This window comes from Haliotis rubra, unplaced genomic scaffold (assembly GCF_003918875.1).
Source record: "Haliotis rubra isolate DU_JTF1 unplaced genomic scaffold, ASM391887v1 Scf349, whole genome shotgun sequence".
NCBI classification, from domain to species: domain Eukaryota; kingdom Metazoa; phylum Mollusca; class Gastropoda; order Lepetellida; family Haliotidae; genus Haliotis; species Haliotis rubra.
This window is the reverse complement of record NW_025767023.1, coordinates 638118-651997: the sequence shown is the minus strand read 5'-3', so window position 1 is coordinate 651997 and position 13880 is coordinate 638118. Positions and strand designations below refer to the sequence as shown.

General features: G+C 37.9%; 1 protein-coding gene across 2 annotated transcripts in view; it reads left to right on the top strand.

Annotated features, from left to right (window-relative positions):
• Positions 1-13523, top strand: part of LOC124284951 (gelsolin-like protein 2) — a 44443-nt gene extending 30920 nt beyond the window's left edge. For both annotated transcript variants that reach the window (XM_046721083.1, XM_046721084.1), the window contains exons 11-15: positions 2839-2930; positions 4666-4735; positions 5592-5687; positions 7900-7977; positions 12163-13523. In XM_046721083.1, coding sequence (XP_046577039.1) covers positions 2839-2930; positions 4666-4735; positions 5592-5687; positions 7900-7977; positions 12163-12180 — 354 coding nt within the window. In that variant the 3' untranslated portion in view covers positions 12181-13523. The remainder of the gene's footprint in view (positions 1-2838; positions 2931-4665; positions 4736-5591; positions 5688-7899; positions 7978-12162) is intronic.
• Positions 13524-13880: the final 357 nt, after the last annotated feature.

Sequence of the window (13880 nt, the reverse complement as noted above, 5' to 3'; positions counted from 1 at the left end):
CCAGGCAAACTGAAGTCATGTTTTAGAATTGGTCTTCAGTAACCCATGCTTGTCGTAAGAGGTGATTAATGGGATCAGGTGGTCAGGCTCACTGACTTGGTTGACACATGTCATTGTATCCCAATTGCATAGATCGATGATCATGCTGTTGATCACTGGATTGGCTGGTCCAGACTGGATTATTTACAGACCGCTGTCATATAGATGGAATATTGCTGACTTGGGTGCAAAGAGACATCTTATTGGCCCACATCGCCCTAATACTTTAACACCGCCAGCTGATAATTGTCAGGTTTGTTGACTTTCTGCTGTATCACAGATGATTGTCTTGTTAGGTGACTGTGCTGTATCACAGATGATTGCCTTGTTAGGTGACTGTGCTGTATCACAGATGGTTGTCTTGTAAGGTGACTCTGCACTGTATCACAGATGATTGCCTTGTTAGGTGACTGTGCTGTATCACAGATGATTGTCTTGTTAGGTGACTCCGTGCTGTATCACAGATGATTGTCTTGTTAGGTGACTGTGCTGTATCACAGATGATTGATTAGTGATTGTGCTGTGTTAGGTGACTTGTTAGGTGCTGTATCACAGATGATTGTCTTGTTAGGTGACTGTGCTGTATCACAGATGATTGTCTTGTTAGGTGACTGTGCTGTATCACAGATGATTGTGTTGTTAGGTGACTGTGCTGTATCACAGATGATTGTGTTGTTAGGTGACTGTGCTGTATCACAGATGATTGTCTTGTTAGGTGACTGTGCTGTATCACAGATGATTGTCTTGTTAGGTGACTGTGCTGTATCACAGATGATTGTCTTGTTAGGTGACTGTGCTGTATCACAGATGATTGTCTTGTTAGGTGACTGTGTGCTGTATCACAGATGATTGTCTTGTTAGGATGATTGACTTGTGCTGTATCATCAGATGATTGTCTTGTTAGGTGACTGTGCTGTATCACAGATGATTGTCTTGTTAGGTGACTCTGTGCTGTATCACAGATGATTGTCTTGTTAGGTGACTGTTGATTGTCTTGTGACTCTGTGCTGTATCTGATTGTCTTGTTAGGTGACTGTGCTGTATCACAGATGATTGTCTTGTTAGGTGACTGTGCTGTATCACACTGATGATTGTCTTGTTAGGTGACTGTACTGTATCACAGATGATTGTCTTGTTAGGTGACTCTGTGCTGTATCACAGATGATTGTCTTGTTAGGTGACTGTGCTGTATCACAGATGATTGTCTTGTTAGGTGACTGTGCTGTTATCACAGATGATTGTCTTGTTAGAGGTGACTGTGCTGTATCACAGATGATTGTCTTGTTAGGTGACTCTGTGCTGTATCACAGATGATTGTCTTGTTAGGTGACTCTGTGCTGTATCACAGATGATTGTCTTGTTAGGTGACTGTGCTGTATCACAGATGATTGTCTTGTTAGGTGACTGTGCTGTATCACAGATGATTGTCTTGTTAGGTGACTGTGCTGTATCACAGATGATTGTCTTGTTAGGTGACTGTGCTGTATCACAGATGATTGTCTTGTTAGGTGACTCTGTGCTGTATCACAGATGATTGTCTTGTTAGGTGACTGTGCTGTATCTGTATCACAGATGATTGTCTTGTTAGGTGACTGTGCTGTATCACAGATGATTGTCTTGTTAGGTGACTCTGTGCTGTATCACAGATGATTGTCTTGTTAGGTGACTCTGTGCTGTATCACAGATGATTGTCTTGTTAGGTGACTGTGCTGTATCACAGATGATTGTCTTGTTAGGTGACTGTGCTGTATCACAGATGATTGTCTTGTTAGGTGACTGTACTGTATCACAGATGATTGTCTTGTTAGGTGACTCTGTGCTGTATCACAGATGATTGTCTTGTTAGGTGACTCTGTGCTGTATCACAGATGATTGTCTTGTTAGGTGACTGTGCTGTATCACAGATGATTGTCTTGTAAGGTGACTGTGTGCTGTATCACAGATGATTGTCTTGTAAGGTGACTCTGTGCTGTATCACTGATGGTTGTCTTGTTAGGTGACTCTGTACTGTATCACAGATGATTGTATTGTTAGGTGACTGTGCTGTATCACAAATGATTGTTTAGTGATTACTGTATTAGGTGACTGTCTTGTACTGTATCAATGATGATTGTCTTGTTAGGTGACTCTGTGCTGTATCACAGATGATTGTCTTGTTAGGTGACTCTGTGCTGTATCACAGATGATTGTCTTGTTAGGTGACTCTGTGCTGTATCACAGATGATTGTCTTGTTAGGTGACTGTGCTGTATCACAGATGATTGTCTTGTTAGGTGACTCTGTGCTGTATCACAGATGATTGTCTTGTTAGGTGACTCTGTGCTGTATCACAGATGATTGTCTTGTTAGGTGACTGTGCTGTATCACAGATGATTGTCTTGTTAGGTGACTGTGCTGTATCACAGATGATTGTCTTGTTAGGTGACTGTGCTGTATCACAGATGATTGTGTTGTTAGGTGACTGTGCTGTATCACAGATGATTGTATTGTTAGGTGACTCTGTGCTGTATCACAGATGATTGTCTTGTTAGGTGACTGTGCTGTATCACAGATGATTGTCTTGTTAGGTGACTCTGTGCTGTATCACAGATGATTGTCTTGTTAGGTGACTGTACTGCATCACAGATGATTGTCTTGTTAGGTGTTATGGGAATCATTTTGCATAGAGATTTCTTTTCAAATACAATGTGAATCCCTTCAAAATGTGAACATTTGTTGAAGACACAAGTTGTAGTTTTTCCTGGGAAGAATTGCGACTCTGCTGTATAAATGACCATCTTCATAACTTGTTATGTTTCAGCCCGAGTTTTTCGATGCTCTGACTGAAGAAGATGTCGATGGCGACAGTGATGACGAGGATGAGGATGCTGATGGAGAGAAGAAACTCTTGAAGTAAGTGCAGCAGACCTTGACAGTGATGGTCTGTATTCTGAAGTATGTTTAGGTCGAATACCGAAAATGACAGGCATAACCTATATATTGTCTTAATTCATGCCAGGGCCTAGATTTTCAAAGCTCTCTTAGCTCTAAGATAGTCGTAAGTGCCATACATTACCATTACCTGAAAAATACTTTCGTGAAATTATATCTTATTTTTTTTCACCTAAAAATTCGGCTTATCTACGGTAATATACGGTATTACGACTATCTTAGCACTAAGAGAGCTTCGAAAGTCTAGGCCCAGCGTTGCATTATTAATGAAGTACCTGCTGTGTGTGGTTCAAGACTATCTGTATTATTGTTTCCAATGGAGAGATTCTAAATCAGAACAGGTGCAAAGAGACCTATGGTAGTTACAACTGACCGAGATGGTGATTTGGTAGTGAAAATGACCAGATGCATCATGGCAGTACCGATATGGGCTGGCACTATAAAACCAATATATGTGTAGCCTGGTAATAGCAGAAGTGTGTGTGGGTGCGTGCATGTGTGCTGCGTGCGTGCGCGTGTGTGCAATGTGACCGATCCTGTTCCTGTACACCAGATGAGTGAAAGAATGAATATACGTCACCTAGAGAATGTATCATAGCATTTCTTTGATAAGTGTAAAGTGTCAGGCTATCTGTTCCTGTAGACCAGATCGGTGAAAGATGAATAAACATCACCCCGAGAATATATCATGGCAGTATATTGATATGAGTGAAGTGTCACGCTTTCTGTTCCTGTAGACCAGATCAGTGAAAGATGAATAAACATCACCCCGAGAATATATCATGGCAGTATATTGATATGAGTGAAGTGTCACGCTTTCTGTTCCTGTAGACCAGATCGGTGAAAGATGAATAAACATCACCCCGTGAAAGATGAATAAACGAGAATATATCATGGCAGTATATTGATATGAGTGAAGTGTCATGCTTTCTGTTCCTGTAGACCAGATCGGTGAAAGATGAATAAACATCACCCCGTGAAAGATGAATAAACATCACCCCGAGAATATATCATGGCAATCATATTGATATGAGTGAAGTGTCACGCTTTCTGTTCCTGTAGACCAGATCGGTGAAAGATGAATAAACATCACCCCGAGAATATATCATGGCAGTATATTGATATGAGTGAAGTGTCATCACCCAGTAGAATGCTTTCTGTTCCTGTAGACCAGATCGGTGAAAGATGAATAAACATCACGCCCTGAATATATCATGGCAGTATATTGATATGAGTGAAGTGTCACGCTTTCTGTTCCTGTAGACCAGATCGGTGAAAGATGAATAAACATCACCCCGAGAATATATCATGGCAGTATATTGATATGAGTGAAGTGTCACGCTTTCTGTTCCTGTAGACCAGATCGGTGAAAGATGAATAGAATATATCATGAATAATATGAGTGAAGTGTCATCACCAGATCGGTGAAAGATGAATAAACATCACCCCGAGAATATATCATGGCAGTATATTGATATGAGTGAAGTGTCACGCTTTCTGTTCCTGTAGACCAGATCGGTGAAAGATGAATAAACATCACCCCGAGAATATATCATGGCAGTATATTGATATGAGTGAAGTGTCACGCTTTCTGTTCCTGTAGACCAGATCGGTGAAAGATGAATAAACATCACCTAGCTGTTATGTCTAGACTGAATACTGATGTTTGTAGAATGATGTTTCTTTTCCTCTCCAGGCTGAATGCTGAGGGTGTCTTTGAGGATGTCAAGACAGGAGATATTAGTAAGGACGACTTTGTTTCTGAGGTAAGTGGCATTCTCAACAAGATTTTTCTTTTAGTTACTTAAAACTGTGTATAGTCTGTTTGCTGTGAAAACGTACTGATGAATTTCACTTTAAATAAAAATGTAAATCAAATAAAATGAAATTAAGATTGCGAATCCTCGTGATTTTACCTTGCCAATTGAACATTTAAATCTCAGAATACTATTCAACTTAGGAAAAAAGTTGTTTAACAAATGATCATACATTCAAATCGTTATTGTTGGTTTGTATTTCAAGGGGGTAAGCGCAGTAGTTGGAACAGTGAAACAAATGTACGTGCGGTACGTGATGAGCGTTAACTTAGACCAACCCTACTTGTGCTCGGTGTTTTTATTTAATTTGCATACCCCCTTGTAATACAAACCAATAATAGCGATTTGAAACTATAATCGTTTGTTAAACAACTTTTATCCTAAGTTGAATAAAATTCTTAGATTTAAATGTTCAACTGGCACAGTAAGATTATGAGGATTAGCAGTCTTAATTTCACTTTATTCGATTTACGTTTCTGTTTAAAGTGAAATTCATCGAACGTTTTCACAGCAAACAGTCTATAATTGTAAGCCACTTTACTATAGTATTCATAGAGCTGGAGTACAACTGGATATGTCAGTCACTAACTAATGACTTTCTCATTCTACATTTCTCAAAGAAGTCTCCTAGCATGAGGTCACGTTTTGGAATGGAGATGTATGATAGTCAAGTAGTTAGTGTGTTGCAGAGTTAAGTAGAGTCCCAGGTTTGATTCGCATGTTGTTACACCACACCATGATTTGTGTGAGAGAGGTGTCACAGGAGTTGGTGATGATGATGCTATGATCATTTTTAACGTTACAGGATGTTTTCCTCCTGGACACACCCTCAGAAGTCTTCGTCTGGATCGGCTCTGGTGCTTCCTCAGCAGAGAAGAGGAACGGACTCCCTCGTGCACATGTAAGATACGAGTGTAGGACATTTAACCATCAGGACAATTCCCCACTTGGACAATTCCCCAGCAGGACAATTCCCCACCAGGACAATTCCCACATGACATATCCCCTTCTTGACATTTCGCCACACCTGTTTTCTTGACATTTCGCCACACCTGTTTTGTAACCAGTAGGACAATTCCCTACTAGGACAATTCCCATCAGGACAATTCCCCACTAGGACAATTCCCACATGACATATCCCCTTCTTGACATTTCGCCACACCTGTTTTGTAACCAGTAGGACAATTCCCCACTAGGACAATTCCCTACTAGGACAATTCCACAACTAGGACAATTCCCATCAGGACAATTCCCCACTAGGACAATTCACAAATGACATATCCCTTTCTTGACATTTCGCCACACCTGTTTTGTAACCAGTAGGACAATTCCCCACTCATCATAAAATTGTAGTACAATAGATGTGATTGAATTAACTAATCTGTGTGTTATGTGTATTCACTTGTTAGGGGCGATGGGATTAACTAATCTGTGCATTTGGGGTATGTTGGTCAGAATTTCAAGTTAATCAATCTGACAATGTACTCATTTAACTGAGTGATCTGATGACAATGAATTCATTAAACTGAGTGAACTGATTATATAATTTTATATATGTATAACTTCTTAACTATGTTAATACAATCTCAGCTTGTGTTTGTTCATAATTTGTGATGGGTGTGGGGAATTGCTCTACTGGGTACAAAACAGGTGTGGGGAAATGTCAAGATGGGGAAATGTCATGTGGGGAATTGTCCTAGTGGGAAATTGTCTTGATGGGGAATTGTCCGTACTCCATAAGATACACAGTGATTAGTCTGATGGTTAAAGTGTTCACTCATTATCACAAATACCAGGGTTGGATTCAACAGATGGGGACAAAATGTTTGAAGCCCTTTACTGGTGAAACAATGCTTGAATAGTGCTAAAAGCTGTGAAAAACCTAACTCACTCACCCACCCACTTGTTCCTTTTTGATGTCTTTGTTCGCTGCAAAGTTTGTTGGCTTTGTCTCATGTCGGTATCAAAGGGAAGTAACTCTGTGGATCTAATTGTGACATTGCCACACACGAGGTCTATATGCTTATTGTAAGAACTGACTTTTAGTCATGCATTGTACAGTGTGTGATGTTCCTGTAGGCTACTAAAATCGCACAAGTCAGAGTTACTTCCCTTTGCAATGGGTCTAACTAGGACCTTGCAACAATAAGTCCCTATAATCCAACCTTCAGTTTTGTCACTGTGTACGTGTAGCACTGGTATTGTAAGCTATAGCTGTATATCACATCAAAATGTTGTTTTTATAAACAATATTATGTCTTGTTGCCCCATCCCAGATAGAATTCAGACGTTGGCCCAACGTTGGCAATGCTTTTGCCAACGTCCGAATGCTATCTGGGATGTGCCTAGTGAAGGCACATCAGTAAGGTAATGGCTGCTCTGACTTCTGTTTTAGTCGTCATGGTTGCAACATTGTTCAAAAGTAGAAATGTGAAGATGTGAAACTTGGATCGCTAACTGAAAGCGGATCATTTACTGAAAACAAGCAAATGTTCAGTTATGTAGTTTTGCTAGTAACTCAGCTATTTTAGTATGTAATGTATGAATTTTGGAAAAGGAAAAAATAGCATACCTCATTTATTAGCTTGCTGTGATGAAATGTTCTGTCATCTATTTAATGTATTATTATTTTTTTCTTTCGTCAAATTTATTGTCTTATCTTACAAATATTAATGAGACATACAAAAGAGCTAAAGTATCTGGGGAAGATCTCAGTTATTAAATGGTTTCCAAATCTAAGAACTTTACTGCTGTCTTCTTGAGCCTCTTAAGACATAGATACATTAAACTCTTGTCATCATCAACATATGGTTGTCCAAAAGAGACAAATATATAAAAACAACAAGTTTTATTTCCCCAAAATATATTTGTCTCTTTGAGCTCTTCTTTGAGTGGCATTTTAGAAGTTGGGAAGTACAATATAGAACCAACTCTATGGACAGCAACTTCTTTTAATCGTGAGTGCGACGTTTCGATACAGATGCTTGACAACGGTACAAGAATCTGTAACGAAACGTCGCACTCAAGAATAAAAGAAGTTGTTATCCATAAAGTTTGTTCTATATTGTTCTCCTTGTCAGTATCTTTTGCCTTACTCTGTGTTTTTTTTCCAGGTGTACATGAGCACCAGACCCAAGCTGGCCACTCCTGTGACGGTCATCAAGGAAGGGGGAAGGTCAACTGCCTTCCAGGTAAGTGGGTCACTACAGACAAACTGGACAGTATTCTAGTTTTGGATAATCTGTGATGGAGTTGCTCCCCGGAACATTATGAAAGCACAAACTGTACCAGCAATATGTACAAAATGGGAAAACATTACACATATTTCACGAGGGGGTATGGTAGCCTAGTGGTTAAGGTGTTCACTCATCACGCTGAAGAACCGCGTTCGATTCCCACATGGGTATAATGTGTTAAGCCTATTTCTGGTGTCCTCCGCCATGCTGTTGCTGGAATATTCCTCAAAGCGGCGTAAAACTAAACTTACATGTTTGTGGAATTATGAAGTCTCATTATAGAAGATAAGTGCTAATAGTGCTAAGTTGTTTGACTTTCAATACAATCTAATTCACCACTTAGAATACATTAAAATGAATTATGAAAGATGAAAGTATTAACTAAAAACCTGTACTTTCTGTGAGGATAACTTGGAGAACAGAAAATATCTCTTTTTTTTCCTGTGAGCATGTGAAAAATGTCTGGGATTATCTAACTTTGGGGTGTGGTGGGGTGTGAGCTTTCTAAGGCACCAGGCTAGTAATCCAGTGAGCTTGAGGTGCCGGAATCAAGCCCACCTTTGACCAGGTGTGAAAACCTTGGAGTCAACTTTGTGTGCAGACTCTTTCAGTGTTTTCACATCCCTTAGTGTACAGTATACAACACTGTGCACTTAAAAGAACCCACAAATCCGTTGGTAAATGACCAGATGGTGGCCACATGAATACGTGCAAACGCCTGGTTGTGGGTAGATCAAAGTGCAGTAAACTTGGACAAAGTTGTATGATCCCCAGGGAGTTGAGATTGATAGTACAAAGTGCCGTTGAGATTGACATCCTATGATCGAGGAAAAAACAAAGCGCCTGTGAGCAGCCAAAATAGATTATAATATACTCATGGAAACATATGGTAACGCTTGAAAGTACAAGTGTTCCTTTATTCTTTTCCAGGTTTCTTCACAAGGTATGTATTGCAATGTGGGTGAAAATCTGGAAATAAATAAAGGAACACTTGTACTTTCATGTGTTCCATTATTTGTTTTCTTGAGTATATAATATAACTCTGTATATTTCAAGGCAACTTGATATTCAGTGCTATTTTCACTGACTTTGCAATGCTTCTGTAAATTAACACTGGCTGTAATTTCTGGAATAGTACTCTCTTATCTGCAAAAAGAAATATAAACATCTCTGGTATTAAAAATAATAAACTTAAATCTTATGGATTCTTAAAAATGATTAAACATATTGTTCAACACTTAATGGCTAGCAATATTGCAAACATTGAGGAAAAATGGCCAATGCAATGATGAAAATACTTCAAATTGTTGCTTGGTATGTACATATATGTATACATATTCATACTCTGACCCAAAAATGCCTTGTCCATATGTCGAGAAAAATAAAAAAATTCTTTGTAATATATCATGTACATATTGTCCATCTATATATCACTGTCACATTCTGGTACTGACAATGTACCTGAAGCAAGTAGAGAGATAGTTTGATCAAGCATTAACATAAGATAAAAACAACCCCAAAATACTGCAGTCAGGTGAATGGATCAAGAGGTTTTTGTATGACAGCATTAATTACAGGAAATACGTGTTTAAGAAATACAGTTCGTTCTACCACCATGTATAGTGTAACAAAGCACACTTTCACCCTGAACTATTACAGTTAAAGCACGAGGACGTTTGCGTCCGAGTGCTTTAACGTTATAATAGTTCAGGGCGAAAGTGTGCTTTATTACACTATACATGGTGGTAGGGCGAACTGTATTTCTTTTCTTAGATGCTAAATTTAATACTTTCTAAGGATAATTACGATTAATCTGAGGCAGAAAATGAACGACAGTGTCGATGACCTAAATTAAAAATCATCCCACAGGGCTAACTGACGCGCTGTTCTATTGACATGTCTGCCCCCCTATGTTAAGACGAACATTGCCAGAAAAACAAATGATAAACAGTTTGATGACGGTTTGATCTTCTCTAAATTATTTTAATTACATCTGTTATTAACGTAAACCATATGAGGCAATATGAATGTTGCATTTTAACTAACTACGTAAGTTTAGATCAGTACATCCAGATGAAGCTGACTAGTCATGCGACATTCTACGAATGCATTGTGGGAATGTAAACATTGCGAACGTTACCGGCTCGCTGTAAAATTGTGAGTTGAACTGAGACATTTCATCTGTCGGAAAACATAAACATAATGTTTCCAACAGTGATGTTAGCCGAGTGAAGCAACTGCAAACCAAGAAACGGGATGCAATGGAGTAGTTTACTGTAGGAGACTGTAGGCAATGATGACAACTGACATGCATCGTGACATTGGTGACATTGTGACGTAATGCAAAAGTGTTCGGTTATGAGGGGGCAGACTAGAATGGCGCAGTGATGCCAATACATTGTGACGTAATGCAAAAAGTGCACATTATCGTCTGATAAAGTACTGTCGGCGCCTTTGATCTTTACCGAAGCATCTTACAAATATAAATATATATCTGTCTACCAGAGAATTATCAAAGAATACCACAAGTGTCTAATTGACTTTAGATCCCCCTGCTGATCCTTGATCATGATCCCCAGTGAGGCGGTCTGGCTCTGGTGACTGGTGGTATATAGCTCGTATTTTATTGGTATTACATGCAATATTGATCTTTGTGTTGAATAAAGTCTTATATGATTTGAAATGGTTAGTTTTTAGATTCAAATTGTGATAACTTGCTACTGTTTTACTGTGCTTTGCGACAGATATTTCTTATAGTTAAACTAAATGTTTCTTGTCACTATATGGCCGAAAAAATTGCCGATGTGACGTAAAATTTTAACTCACTCACTTGATCCTTGATAAAATATCTTAATCATGTCAATGATATGAAACAGAATTTAAATTTGAGATTGATGTGTATTTGCCAATGTGCATCAGTGCATGTACATGCATACACTAGCGCCAATGGTCATGTGACCAATAAATGTGCATATGAAATATGTATTAGTGTTTAGCTTTGTGAAAAAAAATAAAATGAAAAGTACATAGCATGTCTGACAAGGATCAGCAAGTTCACATAGTAAAGGGATATCACTGTTTAATACATCTACAATGTATTACACATTGTGTAGTAACATCGCATGCACGTGATGCCGGATATATGATGTCATAATGTTTTACACAGAGGTACAGATAAGCTGCATATCTGCGTAGATTACGCAAAAAATTATGTGAAAACTCAGTTCTTATTAAGTCTATTGTGTACAAGTACGCTTGGATTTTTGTAAATACTCAATATGTTAGATCTTACATGCGTACACGCAAAAATGTCAAATCTTAGCTTGCGTAAAGGTGCATAGATAAACTGACTGAGGTATATTGAGAGGTTCTATTTCAACACATGAACAAGACAACTTGCAGTCTTTCTGATCGTTTCTCATGTTACAGATTAAATATAAATAACATTTAAACTTTATACTATTTTTACAATTAATGGAATATCACAAAATACCCAACTGGGTTTGAGTGAGGTGGGTACAGTTTATATGGTTACTCAAAGGAAAATTAGGATATCCAATTGAGATGAACACAAGCGAGTACATAACTCAATGACATCACAATGCTAATACCTTGCTTGACTTGCAGAAAGCTGAGAGTCATCACAATGACACAGGCAGTTTCTATCAATTTATGTTGGAGAGTAATGAACAGATTACAAAACTTGCATCCGTGAAAAAACATTTTTATAAAACTCGTGAAAGATTTAGTATCAAACTTGCTTTCGCTAGTTTGATACCAAATCATTAACTTGTTTAATAAAAATGGTATTATGCGTATGGTGGTTTAGTATCTTCTAATTTCATGGTAAGAGGCGACTAACGGGATCAGGTGAACGGGATCAGGTGGTCAGGCTCACTGACTTGGTTGACACATCATCTGTTCCCAATTGCACAGATTGATGCTCATGCTGTTGATCACTGGATTGTGTGGTCCACACTCGAATATTTACAGACCGCCGTCATATAGGTGGAATATTGCTGAGTGTGGCGTAAAACTAAACTCACTCACTCACTCCTCTTTGTTCATGACCTCTGTTCTTGTTTCATTTCCATATTTGTGTTTTTGGGACCTTGCCACAATTTTTGTTTTCTTTTGTAGGTGGCAATCTCTGCATAAACCACAACTACAGCCATATTGGACACCAGATCTCCCAGACAGGCATCGGCACAGATTCCTGTAGGCATGAACACCAGGAGGAGGATGTTCGAAGCATGATTCATCTCCATCCATTATCTCACACTTACAAACTTATGGCATTAAAGTTTTAAAATGACCATAATGGAAATATTTGCTAAAGAACAGTTTCATTTTAACTGGTAATCTTTGATTCTGGGAATACTGCTATTAAAGCAAGGTCAAATTCGTTTTTAAGAAATGACCTTTACCTTTTGACCTTACAGAAATGACCTTTGTGAAGGTCAATGTCCTGACTGAGAGATTCTGGTGTTGAACATTTTCTGTATCAATAGCCTAATGTACCATGTAGCTGCTACCACAAGCATATAGGGTAATAATTGTGCATGACACACTTTTTAAACAATGTTGCTGATTCTCCAAGGTTTTGCCTGGGAATTTATCAATGACTTAATCATATCTGATTTATTTGTTTCTAACTATACTTGTGCAATAGATGATAAATTATTGATATTCATCCTCAAGTGCTAAGTTTTTAACTTTACTGAAAGAAATTGGATGTTGAAGTTAAATTTGTATATTTCAGTCATGTTAATGAATAACATGTCATGAAAATTTAAACAGTGTGGAAGAGGAAAATTAAGATCTGAATGAAAGCTTTTTCAATAATTCAAAATAAAAACTGCCGGACAGTTATTCTTTAAAAATTAAACCCATGTTACATGTGCCTTAAAACCTGAACATATGTGATAAAATGCATGTAGAGTTTTCTTGTAACTTGTATTTGTAAGTGCATGTCTTAATGTTATGTGATCTGATAAATATTAATGCTACCCAAATCCTTTCATACAATACTTAAACAACGCACTAACTACTCCATATGCTTATTTTACTTATGTTCTGGGTCTACCATCAACGAAGTAGTGGAACAAACCCTATGTGTTATATACAAACCAACTTCATTTCTATTGACACAAGTGTCAAACATGTCATTTCTTTTATTGGGACTTAAAATGGTGGATTTATTTTGAAATAATTTTGATATTTGTCTTTTCTGTAAAATATATTTTCATCATACTGTGCTCCAATGAATTGACTAAACATTTTTAGAGACGATAAAACTTGAGTTAATGTCATTTTTATCCATGACCGTCAGCCCTATGCAAACACTGTTGCTAGATGGCTTGTAGCTTGCCTTTATTGAGTTCAGAGCATATAAGGCTTTGGTAGTTATTTTCATTTATAGCTTTGTATGTTATTGTTATTTTGAGCAGTTTATTTTCTTCCTGACATATTTAGATAGAAATAAAAATACTCTGTTGTGAGGTGTTTTGTCCTTGATTTTGTGCAGATCTACTGGATGATGATGTAGTACAGTAGTAAGTGCCCGTCACACCAGAGTGTTAGGGGTGGATCCACAGAACATGTATCCACACATACCAAAGAGAGATCACACGACAATGTAAAATAGTTTTAATTGTGGCAGTCTATATACATGTGATGAAAAATCAGTGTAAATGGTTAAAAGGAGAGATGCCAACTGATACGATGTATTTGTTATGAAAAAACAACACAAAATACACGACTACGATAGCAGTAAAAATACACCAAAAAATGCATTAAATTAAATTATCAATAGCATATGTGGTTTGAATTTATTGTACACAATAAGTTGGAACCAC